Below are 19,878 nucleotides of genomic sequence, written 5' to 3'. Positions count from 1 at the left end.
TAATAATAATAATAATAATTGAATAATAATAATAATAATTTGTCATATTATTATTATTATTTGTCATATAATAAATTATTATTATTTAATAATAATAAATATTATTATTTGTCATATTATTATTTGTCATATAATAATAAATTATTATTATTTAATAATAATAATAAATATTATTATTTGTCATATAATAAATTATTATTATGTAATTATTATAATTAATATTATTTGCCATATTATTATTATTTGTCTTATAATAATAAATTATTATTATTTAATAATAATAATAATTAATATTATTATTTGTCATATAATAATAAAATATTATTATTATTTAATAATAATAATTAATATTATTTGTCATTATTATTATTTGTCATATAATAATAAATTATTATTATTTAATAATAATAATTAATATTACTATTTGTCATATTATTATTATTTAATAATAATAATAATAAATATTATTTGTCATATGATTATTATTTGTCATATAATATAATTAATTATTATAATTATAATTATAAATTATAAAATATTAATAAAATATAATTATAAAATATTAATAAAATATAACTATAAAATATTAATGAAATATAATTATAAAATATTATAATTATAAATTATTATAATTATAATATTATAATTACAATAACTATAATATTATATTTATAATAATTATAATTAATATTATAATTACAATGATTATAATATAATTATAATTATAATTATAATTTGTCATATTATTATTATTATTATTATTATTTGTCATATAATAATAATAATAATTATTATTATTATTATTATTATTATTATTATTTGTCACTCGCCTCACCAAATGACTCAAGGCAGGGTAGAACACTGTCAAAATATATGAACATATAATACAATACATAGATTTAAAACATTATTATAAACACATAAACCAAACACAGGGCACAAATCAACATATAGCGCCAACAGAGTGCCAATTCAAAACTCCTGATTCAGAGTGGACTGGGTATCAATGCTTACCTTCGATAACCTGAGCGACTTGGGACTGAAAATTCTCAAAATTGAAAGGGGTGAGGAATCCAAGCGATCCCAAATGGAAAGCCATAACTGGAGGCACGCTGCCCTGTTGACAAGAAGGTAGCACTGTTTAGAAAAAAAGGAAGGAACTGCACCCATTAATAATAATAATAATAATAATAATAATAATAATAATAACTGGGACATTTTGGCAAAGCCATGCTCCAGAGAGTAATTCCATCAGTAATTCCAGAGAGTAATTCCATCAAGAACTGGAAGCCCTGGCCTTTGAGTGCTCCAGCTGGAAGTCAGCTGTGACCAGCAGTGCTGTAGAATTCAAAGAGGCACGAATGTGGGACGAAAGGGAGAACCGTGCCAAGAGGAAGGTGCGTCAAGACAACCCTGACCAGGACCATCTTTCACCTGGAAACCAATGTTCTCACTGCGGGAGAACATGCGGATCAAGAATGGGGCTCCGTAGCCACGTACGGATCTACCGTCAAGACACTACACTTGGAGGACCATCATCCACGGGCTACGAGGGATTGCCTAAGTAAGTAAGCATGTCCGGAGAAACCACCCAGAGTCCCTTCGGGGAGATAGAGTGGAATATAAATAAATTTATTATTATTATTATTATTATTATTAATAATAATAATAATAATAATAATAATAATAATATTCTACCCAGAATGGATCCAGCTTTAGATCCATGGTCTGAGGCTGCCCACATTTGGATTTGTAGCAACGTGAAAGCACACACGCAAATAACAGGAGACTCCCACGCTCCGACGGACAATAATCTCGACGAGAAAAAGGTCTGAAGTCAAGTCACGATGGTCATAAGCTCACCGGGAAAAGCGAAGAAGCATACAGCAAGGTCCCATCTCCTCCCAGGCAGATGATAAAGTCTATCTGGTTTGAGATATCATCATAGTCTACGGAGAGAAGAAGAAAACATTGTCTTCAAACAGGACTTTATTTACCCTTAGATCATTAAGTCTAGTCGTGTCCAACTCTGGCGGTTGGTGTTCATCTTCATTTCTAAGCCAAAGATCCGGTGTTGTCCATAGACACCTCCAAGGCCAGCATGACTCCATGGAGCACCGTTACTTTCCTGCGAAAGCAGTACCTATTGATCTACTCTCATTTGTATTTTTCCGAACTGCTAGGTTGGCAGAAGCTGGGGCTAACAGTGGGAGCTCACCCGCTCCCTGGAGTCGAATTACCAATCTTTCGGTCAGCAATTCAGAAGCTCAGTGGTTTAGCCGAAAGAGGGATTTCGATATAAACGTGACGATTACCTTCTCTGAAAGTGCAAAACCTTTTCTTCATTGCTCCAAAACTATCGTCGTTCATGATGGCCGGGTCTTCCAGCACTTTCTTCTCGACGTAAACAATCATGTTGTTGACCTGAAGGGGGAAAAGATGGCAAAACGTTATAGAATCCCTTCACATGATGATTAAAAAGCCTACACTTGGATGCCCACCTGGACAAGGATGCCCACCTGGAAGCTACACTTGGATGCCCACCTGGACAAGGATGCCCACCTGGAAGCTACACTTGGATGCCCACCTGGACAAGGATGCCCACCTGGAAGCTACACTTGGATGCCCACCTGGACAAGGATGCCCACCTGGAAGCTACACTTGGATGCCCACCTGGACAAGGATGCCCACCTGGAAGCTACACTTGGATGCCCACCTGGACAAGAATGCCCACCTGGAAGCTACACTTGGATGCCCACCTGGACAAGGATGCCCACCTGGAAGCTACACTTGGATGCCCACCTGGACAAGGATGCCCACCTGGAAGCTACACTTGGATGCCCACCTGGACAAGGATGCCCACCTAGAAGCTACACTTGGATGCCCACCTGGACAAGGATGCCCACCTGGAAGCTACACTTGGATGCCCACCTGGACAAGGATGCCCACCTGGAAGCTACACTTGGATGCCCACCTGGACAAGGATGCCCACCTAGAAGCTACACTTGGATGCCCACCTGGACAAGGATGCCCACCTGGAAGCTACACTTGGATGCCCACCTGGACAAGGATGCCCACCTGGAAGCTACACTTGGATGCCCACCTGGACAAGGATGCCCACCTGGAAGCTACACTTGGATGCCCACCTGGACAAGGATGCCCACCTGGAAGCTACACTTGGATGCCCACCTGGACAAGAATGCCCACCTGGAAGCTACACTTGGATGCCCACCTGGACAAGGATGCCCACCTGGAAGCTACACTTGGATGCCCACCTGGACAAGGATGCCCACCTGGAAGCTACACTTGGATGCCCACCTGGACAAGGATGCCCACCTAGAAGCTACACTTGGATGCCCACCTGGACAAGGATGCCCACCTGGAAGCTACACTTGGATGCCCACCTGGACAAGGATGCCCACCTGGAAGCTACACTTGGATGCCCACCTGGACAAGGATGCCCACCTGGAAGCTACACTTGGATGCCCACCTGGACAAGGATGCCCACCTGGAAGCTACACTTGGATGCCCACCTGGACAAGGATGCCCACCTGGAAGCTACACTTGGATGCCCACCTGGACAAGGATGCCCACCTGGAAGCTACACTTGGATGCCCACCTGGACAAGGATGCCCACCTAGAAGCTACACTTGGATGCCCACCTGGACAAGGATGCCCACCTGGAAGCTACACTTGGATGCCCATCTGGACAAGGATGCCCACCTGGAAGCTACACTTGGATGCCCATCTGGACAAGGATGCCCACCTGGAAGCTACACTTGGATGCCCACCTGGACAAGGATGCCCACCTGGAAGCTACACTTGGATGCCCACCTGGACAAGGATGCCCATCTGGAAGCCATTTTGCCAGGTTGTCTTTTGATCTGCCCTCTCCGCTTCTGAGTCTGTTCAGGGACTTCCAAGTTGCCCATCCTTGGTTTGCCCCTGAAGGAAGACCCTCTCTCGTGGGGGGGGGGGGGGGGCATCCAGTTGGGATTTCCTGGTTATCTGCCCAGAGGGAGACCCTTGCTGTTGCTGGGGGGACGCCAAGAGGAGTGGTCATTCCCATAAAGCTTTCCCTTGATTGGAGTCTACTGGGAGGAGGCTGGTAGCCATGGAGTGAGTGGCTTTCACAGGGTTCAACCTTATTTCTCTCACAGCAGCAATTTCCCATCGCACGTTGGGGGGGGGGGGGGCAATGCCAGCTAGCTTGTAGAGTTTCTCAACAGGTGTAGGTTTAAGACATCCTGTGATTATTCCGCATGTTTCATTCAATGCTCTGTTCACCTGCTTTGCATGGAGTGGTCGTTCTCCTAAAGCTTTCCCTTGACTTGAGTCTACTGGGAGGAGGCTGGGAGCCATGTAGTGGGGGGCTTTCACCGGGTTCAACCTTATTTCTCTCCCATTTAGCAGCTATTTCCCGTCGCACGTGGGGGGGGGGGGCAATGCTAGCTAGCTTGTAGAGTTTATCAACAGGTGTAGGTTTAAGACATCCTGTGATTATTCTGCATGTTTCATTCAATGCTATGTTCACCTGCTTTGCATGGATTGGGGGCCACTGCTCTAGAAGGTGCACTATGGAGGTGCAGACAACCTATCTGCATGAATTACAGAAATTACGAAGAAGACACCGAAGTGAGAGCAAACAACTTGCACCGGAGCTCAGCAATGGAATTTCTGAGCTTTCCAAAGAATTATATTTTTTTCAACTGTTTCCATTATGATGATTGATTATGGATGATCTACGGATGGAACAAATCAAGAACTTTAGCCCAAAAGCAAGGCGCTGGCTGCTGGAGCTGATGAACAACGGCACTGCATCCTGTCAGATCCCCAAAATCTGGAGGAAAGCAAGAGTCATCGCCATCTTGAAGCCAAGCAAAGACCGTAATGACCCAAAAAGCTACAGCCCAATCTCCCTGTTGTGCCACCTCTACAAAGCTCTGGAAAGACTTATTTTGCATAGAATTACAGAAAAAACAGACCCCTGTCTGATTCCACAGCAAGCTGGCTTCAGGAAAGGCAAAAGCTGCACATCGCAAGTGCTGAACCTGACTCGGCACATAGAAGATGGCTTTGAAAGGCAGCAGATCCCAGGAGCTGTCTTCATAGACCTGTCAGCGGCTTATGATACTGTAAATCACTGTCTCCTCCTGAGAAAACTGTATAATCTCACAAAGGACGACCACCTCACCTGCCTCATAGGAAACCTGCTACAAAACAGGAGCTTTTTTGTTGAGTTCCAGGGCCAGAGAAGCAGATGGCGGAAACAGAAGAACGGCCTGCCTCAGGGGAGCGTGCTTCCTCCATCCATGTTCAACATCTACACAAATGACCAGCCACTGCCAGAAGGGACAGAGAGCTTCATCTATGCTGATGATCATGCCATCACCACTCAAGCAGGGAGCTTTGAGATGGTTGAACAGAAGCTCTCCGAAGCTCTAGGTGCTCTTACTGCCTACTACAGGGAAAACCAGCTGATCCCTAATCCATCTAAAACACAGACATGTGCCTTTCATCTCAAGAACAGACAAGCATCCCGAGCTCTGAGGATTATTACCTGGGAAGGAATACCACTGGAGCGCTGCAGCGCACCCAAATACCCGGGAGTCACTCTGGACCATGCTCTGACCTACAAGAAGCACTGCCTGAACATCAAGCAAAAAGTGGGTGCTAGAAACAATATCATACGAAAGCTGACTGGCACAACCTGGGGATCACAAACAGACACAGTGAAGACATCTGCCCTTGCGCTATGCTACTCTGCTGCTGAGTATGCATGCCCAGTGTGGAACACATCTCACCACACTAAAACAGTGGATGTGGCTCTTAATGAGACATGCCGCATTATCACGGGGTGTCTGCGCCCCACACCACTGGAGAAATTACACTGCTTAGTCGGTATTGCACCACCTGACATCCGCCGGAAGTAGCAGCCAATAGTGAAAGGACCAAGGCAGAGACATCTCCAGCTCCTCCCTGTTTGGGTATCAGCCAGCACGTCAATGACTTAAATCAAGACATAGTTTTCTACAGAGACACTCACTGGAGCATCCCAGCAAGTGAGAGTCCAAAAGTGGCAGGCCCAAACCCAGCACCTCAACCCATGGCTGATACGCAATGAGAGACTCCCCTCTGGGCACAGAGAAGACTGGGCGACTTGGAAGGCGCTGAACAGACTGCGCTCGGGCACCACGAGATGCAGAGCCAACCTCAAGAAATGGGGCCACAAAGTGGAATCCTCGGCATGCGAGTGCGGAGAGGAGCAAACCACTGACCACCTGCTGAAATGCACCCTGAGCCCTGCCACATGATGCACCAGGGAGGACCTTCTTGCGGCAACACCAGAAGCACTCCAAGGGGACAGAGACTGGTCAAAGGACATTTAATAGAATACCAAGTCTGCAAACTTTGTGTTTTGTCTGTCTGTTTGTTTTGTTAAAAATGTAATACGACAAATGTCTGGTTGCTCCTGAAACAATAAATAAATAAGCTGTATTTTGTTTTGAACAAAATAAACAAGGTCCATAAAATAAATAGAATAATCCTTTAGCCGCTTTCGACAACGTTCAAACAACCGAAAGCAAGCACACAGCCACAGCAACGAGGGTAAAACCAGTCAAACCAGTCAAAGCTTCCCACAAGGAATGAAAGGAATGGCCCATCTGGTCTCACAAAGGAGGCCACCGGCCAACCAATTTTCAACTTGACCGACTTGAAGCTCTATCTGAAGGGATGATGATAGGACAGAAATGCTAAAAATGCCGTGTTTTGGTAGTCCGGCTGCACTCTTTTTCTTCACCAGAAAAAGGTGGATCATTTCTGCAGAGATTTTGCACAGGAGCGTATGACGCAAAGTAACGAAGGTGGAGGCATTACTTTTCATTCAACCCTCGTATAAAGAAGACACTGAAGTGAGAGTCGACAACTTGCACAGGAGCAAGGTCATTTCTGCGTAGGCCCAAAACTCAATGAGATTTCCAAAGAATTATCATTTTTCAATTGTTTCCATTATGCAAACCTGGACACAGGATATGATTGGAGAAGACAGAAATGCAGGGCCACTCTCACAACCACCGTGTCGGACTACACAGAGAAACCACTGAAATCCACAAACATGTGGACAATGTCAACAGAAAGGAGGAAACCTGGGTTGCTATACATTTTTTGGGCTATGTGGCCATGTTCCAGAAGCATTCTCTTCTGACGTTTCACCCACATCTATGGCAGGCATCCTCAGAGGTTGTGAGGCCTGTTGGAAACTAGGAAAATGGGGTTTATATATCTGTGGAATGATGCCCAGGGTGGGGGAAAGAACTCTTTCCCATCGTGGTCAACTGTGAATTGCACATATGGTAATCTCTGCAGTTGCGCAGAGCAGTTTTCAGAACCTTCTAGACATTTTATTAAATAACATTTTGGCGGAATGCGTTTCCCCAGCTTTTTGTGGCAAAATTAGGTGCTTTGACTTATATTCGAGTCGAGGTTTGAGCCTGCCACCTTTGGACTCTTGCTTGCTGAGGTATATATGGTATATGGTGGAAAAGAGAGTGGGTTTGTGTCCCCATCATCAGAGAGTCCTTTGGGAAAATTTGTTGGGTTGCGACTGTCGTCTAGACACACCATCATTCCCCGACGGTCCTTTAGAAAGCATCTCGAGAGAGATGCGTTCCAGCTTACCTCTGTGAGATAGATGCAGAGTTCCTTGAAGGGCTGCAGGAGAGTGGCGTCCCGGATCTTCTTGATCACGAGGACGCTCTTGGGAGGCTTGTTCCACGTCAACCGCTGGCTTCCTGGGTCCTGAATGTGCCTGGAAACACAAAGCCAAGAGAAAAGATTGGGAATTCTGGAGCTGTCACGTCAACAGGAGAGAGTCATGAGCCAGTTTGAATACAGGTCCTCATCTCATGATGTCCAACCATCACACTGTGTTCATTGCTACACAACTCTAATTTTGTTCCTGTTATGAATCGTAATCTAAATATCAGATATGCAGGATGCATTTCCATTCATTGGACCAAATTTGGCACAAATACCTGATACACCCAAAGTTTGAAAACTGATAGGGTTGGTTTTGTCATTTGGGAGTTGTAGTTGCTGGGACTTATCGTTCACCTACAATCAAAGAGCATTCTGAGCTCCACCAAAGATGGAATTGAACCAGACTTGGCACACAGAACTCCCATGACCAAGAGGAAATACTAGAAGGGTTTGGTGGGTATTGACACAAGACACCTAACAACCCAATGTATGTCCTTCACTAAGAAAAAAAGAAAAGATTTTGTCATTTGGGAGTTGTAGTTGCTGGGATTTAGAGTTCACCTCCAATCAAAGAGCACTCTGATCTCCACCAATGATGGAATTGAACCAAACTTGGCACACAGAACTCCCATGAGCAACAGAACATACTGGAAGGGTTTGGTGGGTATTGATCTTGAGTTTTGGAGTTGTAGTTCACCTACATCCAGAGAGCACTGTGGACTCAAACAATTTTAGATCGGGACCAAACTTGGCACAAATACTCAATGTGCCAAAATGTGAGGAATGGTGGATTTTGGGGAAAATAGACCTTGACATTTGTGAGCTGTAGTTGCTGGGATTTATAGTTCACCTCCAATCAAAGAGCACTCTGATCTCCACCAATGATGGAATTGAACCAAACTTGGCAGACAGAACTCCTATGAGCAACAGAAAATACTGGAAGGGTTTGGTGGTCATTGATCTTGGGTTTTGGATATGTAGTTCACCTACATCCAGAGAGCACTGGGGACTCAAACAAGTTTAGATCTGGACCAAACTTGGCACAAATACTCAATGTGCCAAAATGTGAGGAATGGTGGATTTTGGGGAAAATAGACCTTGACATTTGTGAGTTGTAGTTGCTGGGATTTATAGTTCACCTCCAATCAAAGAGCACTCTGATCTCCACCAATGATGGAATTGAACCAAACTTGGCAGACAGAACTCCTATGAGCAACAGAAAATACTGGAAGGGTTTGGTGGTCATTGATCTTGGGTTTTGGATATGTAGTTCACCTACATCCAGAGAGCACTGGGGACTCAAACAAGTTTAGATCTGGACCAAACTTGGCACAAATACTCAATATGCCCAAATGTGTACACTGGTGGATTTGGGGGGAAATAGACCTTGACATTTGGGAGTTGTCGTTGCTGGGATGTATAGTTCACCTACAATCAAAGAGCATTCTGAATCCCACCAACCACAGAATTGGGCCAAACTTCCCACACAGAACCCTCATGTCTCCCTCCAGCCTCACATGCTTTCCATCACCCACGCATGTGCACCACGCTGCCATGCGCCAAGCATGCCTGCTCTCTTTTTTCTATCTGTTCCAGGGAGCAAGTTAGACATTTACTTCCCTCTCTGCGATACCAAGCGGCTTGTTCCCAAAAAGGCATTTCTCAACCACGTTCTTCTCAAGAGTCAAAATTATAATGAATGCAAGAAAATATTTTCTTTTACAAGAGGAAAGTCCAGACAGGGAAGTTCTGCCTTTTGCTGCAATGTGGGAAATACCAAAGACATGCCATTTCCTCCTCTTTCAACAGACTAAAACCAGAAATATAGTCCCCAAAACACCAGCTATGAGGATGCTGACGGCCAACAGGAAGGCTGTGATTCAAGAAACCAGACCAAAAATACCAAAATACTGTCCTAGGAAACCCACTGAACATTTCAGCACATTCCCTTGCAGATGTACTCTGTAGACCTTGGATGCCCCATATGTGTAGATTATGCTCAAAGCTGATTGACACTGAAATACAACATCTCCTGAGCTCTGCGAGTGCAGCATTTTTCCGAATGAAGCAGAGAGTGTTTGAGGACCGGGACATCCGTAGGGATACCAAGGTGCTTGTTTATAAAGCTACCGTGCTCCCAACCCTGCTTTATGCCTGTGAGACGAGGACTGTCTACAGATGTCAACATTGACACTGAAATACAACATCTCCTGAGCTCTGCGAGTGCAGCATTTTTGCCTGAGCTCTGCGAGTGCAGCATTTTTCCGAATGAAGCAGAGAGTGTTTGAGGAGCGGGACATCCATAGGGATACCAAGGTGCTTGTTTATAAAGCTACCGTGCTCCCAACCCTGCTTTATGCCTGTGAGACGAGGACTGTCTACAGATGTCAACATTGACACTGAAATACAACATCTCCTGAGCTCTGCGAGTGCAGCATTTTTGCCTGAGCTCTGCGAGTGCAGCATTTTTCCGAATGAAGCAGAGAGTGTTTGAGGAGCGGGACATCCATAGGGATACCAAGGTGCTTGTTTATAAAGCTACCGTGCTCCCAACCCTGCTTTATGCCTGTGAGACGAGGACTGTCTACAGATGTCAACATTGACACTGAAATACAACACCGCCTGAGCTCTGCGAGTGCAGCATTTTTCCGAATGAAGCAGAGAGTGTTTGAGGAGCGGGACATCCATAGGGATACCAAGGTGCTTGTTTATAAAGCTACCGTGCTCCCAACCCTGCTTTATGCCTGTGAGACGAGGACTGTCTACAGATGTCAACATTGACACTGAAATACAACATCTCCTGAGCTCTGCGAGTGCAGCATTTTTGCCTGAGCTCTGCGAGTGCAGCATTTTTCCGAATGAAGCAGAGAGTGTTTGAGGAGCGGGACATCCATAGGGATACCAAGGTGCTTGTTTATAAAGCTACCGTGCTCCCAACCCTGCTTTATGCCTGTGAGACGAGGACTGTCTACAGATGTCAACATTGACACTGAAATACAACATCTCCTGAGCTCTGCGAGTGCAGCATTTTTGCCTGAGCTCTGCGAGTGCAGCATTTTTCCGAATGAAGCAGAGAGTGTTTGAGGAGCGGGACATCCATAGGGATACCAAGGTGCTTGTTTATAAAGCTACCGTGCTCCCAACCCTGCTATACGCCTACGAGACATGGACTGTCTACAGATGTCAACATTGACACTGAAATACAACACCGCCTGAGCTCTGTGAGTGCAGCATTTTTCCAAATGAAGCAGAGAGTGTTTGAGGACCAGGACATCCGTAGGGAGACCAAGGGGCTTGTTTATAAAGCTATTGTCCACCCAACCCTGCCGTGGCAGCCACGTCTTCACAAAAGTCAACATTGACACTGAAATGCAACACCGCCTGAGCTCTGCGAGTGCAGCATTCTTCTGAATGAAGCAGAGAGTGTTTGAGGACCGGGACATCCATAGGGAGACCAAGGTGCTTGTTTATAAAGCTATTGTCCTCCCAACCCTGCTCTATGCCTGCGAAATGTGGACTGTCTACAGACGTCACATGCAACTCCTGGAACGATTCCATCAGCGCTGCCTCCGGAAAATCCTGCAAATCTCTTGGGAAGACAAGCGGGAAAATGTCAGTGTGCTGGAAGAAGCAAAGACCACCAGCATTGAAGCGATGGTCCTCCGCCATCAATTCCACTGGACCGGCCATGTTGTCTGGATGCCCGACCACTGTCTCCCAAAGCAGTTGCTCTACTCCGAACTCAAGAACGGAAAATGGAAAGTTGGTGGGCAGGAAAAGAGATTGAAAGATGGGCTCAAAGCCAACCTTAAAAACTCTAGCATAGGGACTGAGAACTGGGAAGCCCTGGCCCTTGAGCGTTCCAGCTGGAGGTCAGCTGTGACCAGCAGTGCTGTAGAATTTGAAGAGGCACGGATGGAGGTAAAAGAGAGAAACATGCCAAGAGGAAGGCACGTCAAGCCAACCCTGACTGGGACCGCCTTCCGCCTGGAAACTGATGCCCTCACTGCAGGAGAAAATGCAGGTCAACAATAGGGCTCCACAATCACCTACAGACCCACTGCAAGGACACTGATCTTGGAAGACAATCCTACTCGGACAATGAGGGGTCGCCTAAGTAGTATATGCTGGACTTCGTATCACAAAATCACAAGTCGAACACTTCCCAAGCGTCTAGGACAGTGTGATTTATTATTATTATTATTATTATTATTATTATTATTATTATTATTATTGTGTTGTTGAAGGCTTTCATGGCCAGAGTCACTGGGTTGCTGTGAGTTTTCTGCGCTGCATGACCATCTTCCTGATGTTTTGCCCACATCCATGGAAGGCATCCTCAAAGATTGTGAGGTATATTGGAAACTAGAGATTCAAAATTTTTCCCTTCTTTTTTTTGGTGGAGGGGAGAACCAGGTTGCCCCCAATTTTGCAATTTCCCTTTTCATGGATATTGTCGAGAACAGAAATAAAGCAAATTAAGAACAAGTAATTTTCAAGGTCTAACAACAAGAAGCCAGTAAAAGTGATTCCAGTGGTGATAGGCACACTGGGTGCAGTGCCCAAAGACCTTGGCCTGCACTTAAACACAATCGGCGCTGACAAAATTACCATCTGCCAGCTGCAAAAGGCCACCTTATTGGGATCTGCACCCATCATTCGCCAATACATCACACAGTCCTAGACACTAATAATAATAATAATAATAATAATAGACACTAGGGAAGGGTCCGACGTGTGATCCAATACAACAGCCAGCAGAGTGTCTGCTGTGGACTCATCTTGTAGTGTTTCAAATAATAATAATAATAATAATAATAATAATAATAATAATAAGTGTTTGACTTGTGATTTTGTGATACGAAATCCAGCATATAGATCTAGTTTGCTGTGACACACTGAAATAATAATAATAATAATAATAATAATAATAATAATCGAGCATCACACAGTCCTAGACGCTTGGGAAGTGTTCGACTTGTGATTTTGCGATACAAAATCCAGCATATAGATCTCGTTTGCTGTGACATACTGATATAATAATAATAATAATAATAATAATCGAGCATCACACAGTCCTAGACGCTTGGGAAGTGTTCAACTTGTGATTTTGCGATACAAAATCCAGCATATAGATCTCGTTCGCTGTGACATACTGAGATAATAATAATAATAATAATAATGATAATGATAATAATAATCGAGCATCACACAGTCCTAGACGCTTGGGAAGTGTTCAACTTGTGATTTTGTGATACGAAATCCAGCATATAGATCTCGTTTGCTGTGACACACTGAAATAATAATAATAATACATCACACTGTCCTAAACGCTTAGGAAGTGTTCGATTTGTGATTTTGTGTACGAAATCCAGCATATAGATCTTGTTTGCTATGACATACTGATATAATAATAATTATAATTATAATTATAATTATAATAATACATCACAAGTCCTAGACGCCTGGGAAGTGTTCGATTTGTGATTTTGTATACGAAATCCAGCATATGTCGTTTGCTGACATACTGATATAATAATAATAATTATTATTATTATTGGGTTGTTGTAGGTTTTTCCGGGCTATATGGCCATGTTCTGGAGGCAATTTTTCTCCTGACGTTTCGCCTGCATCTATGGCAAGCATCCTCAGAGGTAATGAGGTCGGGTTGTGGTGTGTTTTCTGGGCTATATGGCCATATTCCAGAAGCATTCTCTCCTGACATTTTGCCCACATCCAAAACTCCAATATTGGAGTTTTCAGTAACACCACATCTCTTGAATCTCAACCCAACTTCACATCTAAGCTACCAAAACAATTCGATGTGCTCCCCTTTGGGCCACTCACCACTTCCAAACCGCATTGCTGAAGGAGCAGTCGCTAATATGCTGAAATATCTTCATGCTTTTCTGCACACAACACCCAAACGGTCCTCTAAACACTCTTTTCCAATGGCCACCTGCAGCACAACTTGGCTTGTCACAATTGCCTCCGTTCGGATCTGCTTTGATCAACAAGTTCGGCCATGGCGCTGTGAAACGGAGGCTCCGATATCCCAAAACGGTCCAGAAACTACCAGATCAGGACACAAAAATAAAAAAAGGAGGAGCATTCACAGCCTGCCGGTTCAATATTACGATTGTTCTGCTTTCTCCAAAACGGCGGAGCGACAATCAGGACCAGGCGCTGGGGGTTTCCTTCGTCGATGAACTTGCCAATCTTTCCCGGTGCCGATGATCTGGGCAATTAAAGAGCTCTGGGATGGACTGGGTGCAATGTACTGTCCTTCTATTGCACAATCCCGGCTCAACCCGGAGGGAGGAGCGGCCGGGGATCAGCTGCCAAAATCTGAAGATAAAGCCATATGATGTCAGTCCAAAGTTAAATAAGAGCTGCCGTCCCTTAACCCATAGGCTCCCAGGAAGGGAGGAGGGTGGCCCTTCGCCGAGAGCGGTGGATAATTAACAAGGTTTATGGAGCAAGAAGTAAACAAACACTTGGAGAGAGAAAGGATTGAGTGCCCGCTCTTTGGGTCGTAGCTTGCAACGCTCGAATATCACATCCTCTTGAACAGCGTTTCTCAACATGAGGGTCAGGACCCCTGAGGGTGGGGGGGGGGGGGGTTAGGGTTTCAGAGGAAGAACATATATTTCTGATGGTCTTAGGAACCCCTTTGGCAGAGAAGGTTGAAGATCTCTCCGCCTGACCTTCTCTTCCGCCTGAGCTGTGCGAGTGCAGCATTTTTCTGAATGAAGCAGAGAGTGTTTGAGGAGCGGTACATCCGTAAGAAGACCAAGGTGCTTGTTTATAAAGCCATTGTCCTCCCAACCCTGCTGTAGCAGCCACCTCTCCACAAAAGTCAACACTGACACTGAAAAATAACAGTGCCTGAGCTCTGCAAGTGCAGCATTCTTCTGAATTAAGCAGAGAGTGTTTGAGGATCGGGACATCCATAGGGATACCAAGGTCCTTGCCTCTGAAAAATCCTGCAAATCTCTTGGGAAGACAGGTGGACAAACGTCAGCATGCTGGAAAAAACAAAGACCTCCAGCATTGAAGCGATGCTCCTCCGCCATCAACTCTGCTGGATTGGCCACGTTGTCCGGATGCCTGACCACCGTCTCTCAAAGCAGTTGCTCTACTCCAAATTCAAGAACAGGAAATGGGATATTGATGGGCAGGAAAAGAGATTGAAAGATGGGCTCAAAGCCAACCTGAGAAATGGGGGCAAAGACACTGAGAAATGGGGAGCCCTGGCCCTTGAGCGCTCCAGCTGGACGTTTGGCGGGATGTGGCCTTCCTTTCTGGGAGTTGTAGTTCACCCACAACCAGGGAAACTGTGATCTCCATTGATTAGGGACCTGGACCAAACTTGGCACACAAAACCCCCACGACTAACTCAACCTACTGGAGGGGTTTGAGGGGACTGGCTCACCCTAGTGGGAGTTGTAGTTCACCCTAAAGCCAGAGACCACACTGTTGACGCATCTACTGCAATCATGCCCAAGACAACAAACTTTCAAGTATATTGTTAAGGGAGATGAGAGCGAAATCTATCCTGTGTTGCAAGCAATGGCCTCTAGACTCCACTGCTCAGCCTTGAGCGCAATATAAGCCAAGGGAGCTTTTACGGGTCAAAAAAAAGGGCTGAAAAACTTGTCTCATAATTGCTGGTGGTCTTTGCTTCTTTCTCCAGAACACTGACGTTTATCTCAAAAGATTTCTAGCCTGACACGTCCTACAGGTATGTCGGAATGACGTAAATGAGCCACACATGCCTGGAAATCCATGACTCTCTGGCATCCCACTTATCGCTTCCTTCCAGATGAGCCCCTCGATAATCACAGAATCCTAGAGTTGGAAGAGACCTCCTGGGCCATCCAGTCCAACCCCTTTCTGCCAAGAAGCAGGAAAATTGCATTCAAAGAACCCCCGACAGATGGCCATCCGGCCTCTGTTTCACAGCTTCCAAAGCTCAGCTGATGGCCAACAGGAAGACTATGATTCAAGAAACCAGACTAAAAATACCAAAATATTGTCCTAAGAAACCCCTTGAACATTTCAGCACACTCCACTGAAATAGAACACCACCTGAGCTCTGCAAGTGCAGCATTTTTCCGAATGAAGCCGAGAGTGTTTGAGGACCGGGACATCCGTAGGGATACCAAGGTGCTTGTTTATAAAGCTTTCGTGCTCCCAACCCTGCTAAACGCCTGCGAGACGTGGACTGTCTACAGATGTCAGCATTGACACTGAAATACAAAACCACCTGAGCTCTGCAAGTGCAGCGTTCTTCTGAATGAAGTAGAGAGTGTTTGAGGACTGAGAAACCCATAGGGAGACCGAGATGCTTGTTTATAAAGCCATTGTCCTCCCAACCCTGCTGTGGCAGCCACCTCTCCACAAAAGTGAACATTGCCACTGAAATGCAATACCGCCTGAGCTCTGCAAGTGCAGCATTCTTCTGAATGAAGTAGAGAGTGTTTGAGGGCCGGGACATCCGTAGGGATAGCAAGAGGCTTGTTTCTAAAACTATTGTCCTCCCAACCCTCCTTTGGCAGCCACCTCTCCACAAAAGTCAACATTGACACTGAAATGCAATACCGCCTGAGCTCTGTAAGTACAGCATTCTTCTGAATTACCATTAAGCTGTATTTCTGGCATTGGAGAGTCCTTTACCACACTCCGGGGCAGAGAGTTCCACTGCTGAACGGCTCACACAGACAGGAAGTTCTTCCTGATGTTCAGATGGAATCTCCTTTCTTGTAGTTTGAAACCATTGTTCCATTGCGTCCTAGTCTCCAAGGAAGCAGGAAACGAGCTTGCTCCCTCCTCCTTCCTGTGGCTTCCTCTCACATATTTATACATGGCTCCCATCATATCTCCTCTCAGCCTTCTCTTCTTCAGGCTAAACATGCCCAGCTCCTTAAGCCACTCCTCATAGGGCTTGTTCTCCAGACCCTTGATCATGTCTCCTCTCAGCCTTCTCTTCTTAAGGCTAAACATGCCCAGCTCTTTAAGCCGCTCCTCATAGGGCTTGTTCTCCAGACCTTTCATCATATCTCCTCTCAGCCTTCTCTTCTTCAGGCTAAACATGCTCAGCTCTTTAAGCCGCTCCTCATAGGGCTTGTTCTCCAGACCGTTGATCATGTCTCCTCTTAGCCTTCTCTCCTTCAGGCTAAACATGCCCAGCTCTTTAAGCCGCTCCTCATAGGGCTTGTTCTCCAGACGCTTTATCCTTTTAGTCACCCTCCTCTGGACACATTCCAGCTTGTCAACATCTCTCTTGAATTGTGGTGCCCAGAATTGGACACAATATTCCTGGTGTGGTCTAACCAAGGTGGAATAGAGCATGGGGAGCATGACTTCCCTGGATCTAGACCAGGGATCCTTAAACTACGGCCTGCAGACCGAATACATCCCTCCAAGGTCATTTACCCGGTCCTCGCTCAGGGTCAACCTAAGTCTGAAACGACTTGAAGGCACACAACAACAACAACAACAACAACAACAACCCTATCTCATCAGCCAAAAGCAGGTCCACACTTCCCATTGAAATACTAATAAGTTTATAGTTGTTAAAATTGTTTTTCATTTCAATTATTGTATTGTTTTTTTGCACTACAAATAAGATGCATGAATCTGTGTTGAGTGCAAAATATCAGGGAACCCAACAATGAGGAAGGAAAAATGCTAAGGCAGTTGTAATCAGTTGTGTTTACATATTGATACGAACTCTACTCCAGATTAACAGGCTTCAAAATGCACTCCTTTGTCAATGGTTGAAGGGCCGGATGGCTACCTCGAAGTGCTTGCAAGAGAGGGAACTCCCTTCTATCAATATTCAAAGCAAGTGATTCAGACCTCCTCAGAAGGAGACCTTGGTCAGGATGGCTGTGTGATTATAAAAAGGGAATGAGGAACAAGGAAAAATAAGTCCAACGGCAATAGTAACGCCACTCTCAATCCTCTTCCCCAATCCGGTTTAAAAGCATCACTTCCTGATTTCTCCGAACTATATTTATTTTCCCAAACCAGCTGGCCACCGCTCTCTGAACGAACTCTAATTTCCAGACGCTCTTCAAGGGCAGACCGATGTTGAGCGTGTCGCAGTAGTCCAGTCTGAGCATAACGAACGCATGCACCACTGAGGCCAGATTAGGAGTCTTTATTTTGAAGGAAAGGAAGGAAAGACCCTTCAAGGCTGGAGGGAGGACGGAGGAAGGGAAGCGGCTTGGAGAGCGGCCGCAAAACAGCAAAAATACAGCGATATATATTTTAAATTAATTTTTTTAAATCCGCGAAACAGCGAGTCCGCAATAAGCGAACTGCAAAGTAGCGAGGGAACGCTGTGTTGTCCTGATATTTTCAGTGACACTTGTTGTTACTGAATCGTAAGGCGTCCGTATGATTTTGAAGTCACAGTTCCTTATTTGCCCAACCTGCAGCTGGTTTGGGAAAATAAATATAGTTCGGAGAAATCAGGAAGTGATGCTTTTAAACCGGATTGGGGAAAATAGATCTTCACAGAGTAAACGTTCCAAGGATCTGAATCTAGATCTTAATAAGTAAACATTCCAAGGATCTGAATCTAGATCTCCATAGAGTAAATGTTCTAAGGATCTGAATCTAGATCTTCACAGAGTAAACGTTCCAAGAATCTGAATCTAGATCTTCACAGAGTAAAAGTTCCAAGGATCTGAATCTAGATCTCCACAGAGTAAATGTTCCAAGGATCTGAATCTAGATCTCCATAGAGTAAATGTTCCAAGGATCTGAATCTAGATCTTCACAGATCTCCATGGAGATCTGAATCTAGATCTCCACAGAGTAAGAAACTGAATCTAGATCTTCACAGAGTAAACGTTCCAAGGATCTGAATCTAGATCTCCACAGAGTAAATGTTCTAAGGATCTGAATCTAGATTTTCCACAGAGTAAATGTTCTAAGGATCTTCACCTAGATCTTCACAGAGTAAACGTTTCAAGGATCTGAATCTAGATCTTCACAGAGTAAATGTTCCAAGGATCTGAATCTAGATCTTAATAAGTAAATGTTCCAAGGATCTGAATCTAGACCTCCATAGAGTAAATGTTCGAAGCATCTCAATTTAGACCTCCATAAAGTTCCAAGGATCTGAATCTAGATCTGCATAGAGTAAACATTCCAAGGATCTGAATCTAGATCTCCAAATGTTCTAAGGATCTGAATCTAGATTTTCCACAGAGTAAATGTTCTAAGGATCTTCACCTAGATCTTCACAGAGTAAATGTTCCAAGGATTTGAATCTAGATCTTCACAGAGTAAACATTCCAAGGATCTGAATCTAGATCTTCACAGAGTAAAAGTTCTAAGGATCTGAATCTAGATCTTCACAGAGTAAACGTTTCAAGGATCTGAATCTAGATCTTAATAAGTAAACGTTCCAAGGATCTGAACCTAGATCTCCACAGAGTAAATGTTCCAAGGATCTGAATCTAGATCTTAATAAGTAAACGTTCCAAGGATCTGAATCTAGATCTCCATAGAATAAACATTCCAAGGATCTGAAACATTCCAAGGATCGGAATCTGTGTTAAGTGCAAAATATCAGGGGACACAATGAGGAAACAAAAATACGAACACAGTTGTAATCATTTCTGTTTACACATTGATATGAACTCTACTCTAGATTAAACATTCCAAGGATCTGAATCTAGATCTTCACAGAGTAAACGTTCCAAGGATCTGAATCTAGATTTTCAGAGTAAATGTTCCACGGATCTGAATCTAGATCTTCACAGAGTAAACATTCCGAGGATCTGAATCTAGATCTCAGTAGAGTAAACACCCCAAGGATCTGAATTTAGATCTTCATAGACATTCCAAGGATCTGAATCTAGATCATAGAGAAAATGTTGCAAGGATCTGAATCTAGATTTTCAGAGTAAATGTTCCGAGGTTCTAAATCTAGATCTGTAGAGTAAACATCCCAAGGATCTGAATCTAGATCATAGAGTAAATGTTCCAAGGATTTGAATCTAGATTTTCAGAGTAAATGTTCCACGGATCTGAATCTAGATCTTCACAGAGTAAACATTCTGAGGATCTGAATCTAGATCTCAGTAGAGTAAACAC

General features: G+C 44.2%; 1 protein-coding gene across 5 annotated transcripts in view; it reads right to left on the bottom strand.

The window, feature by feature from the left end:
- The window catches only part of NADK (NAD kinase), a 54,888-nt gene that overhangs the window by 7,027 nt on the left and 27,983 nt on the right, over positions 1-19,878 (bottom strand). For 4 of the 5 annotated variants that reach the window (XM_067472953.1, XM_060759037.2, XM_060759036.2 and 1 more), the window contains 4 exons: positions 7,681-7,810; positions 2,316-2,424; positions 1,864-1,949; positions 1,015-1,117 (listed from right to left, as the gene is read on the bottom strand). In XM_067472953.1, the coding sequence (XP_067329054.1) occupies positions 1,015-1,117; positions 1,864-1,949; positions 2,316-2,424; positions 7,681-7,810 (428 nt within the window). Of the gene's footprint in view, positions 1-1,014; positions 1,118-1,863; positions 1,950-2,315; positions 2,425-7,680; positions 7,811-13,608; positions 14,001-19,878 lie in introns of those variants that run through there. The other variant, XM_060759038.2, reaches the window with a different exon arrangement.

The sequence above is a fragment of the Anolis sagrei genome, chromosome 13 (assembly GCF_037176765.1).
Source record: "Anolis sagrei isolate rAnoSag1 chromosome 13, rAnoSag1.mat, whole genome shotgun sequence".
NCBI lineage: Eukaryota > Metazoa > Chordata > Lepidosauria > Squamata > Dactyloidae > Anolis > Anolis sagrei.
Note: the sequence above shows the minus strand (reverse complement) of the source record. Positions and strands in the feature narration are given on the sequence as shown.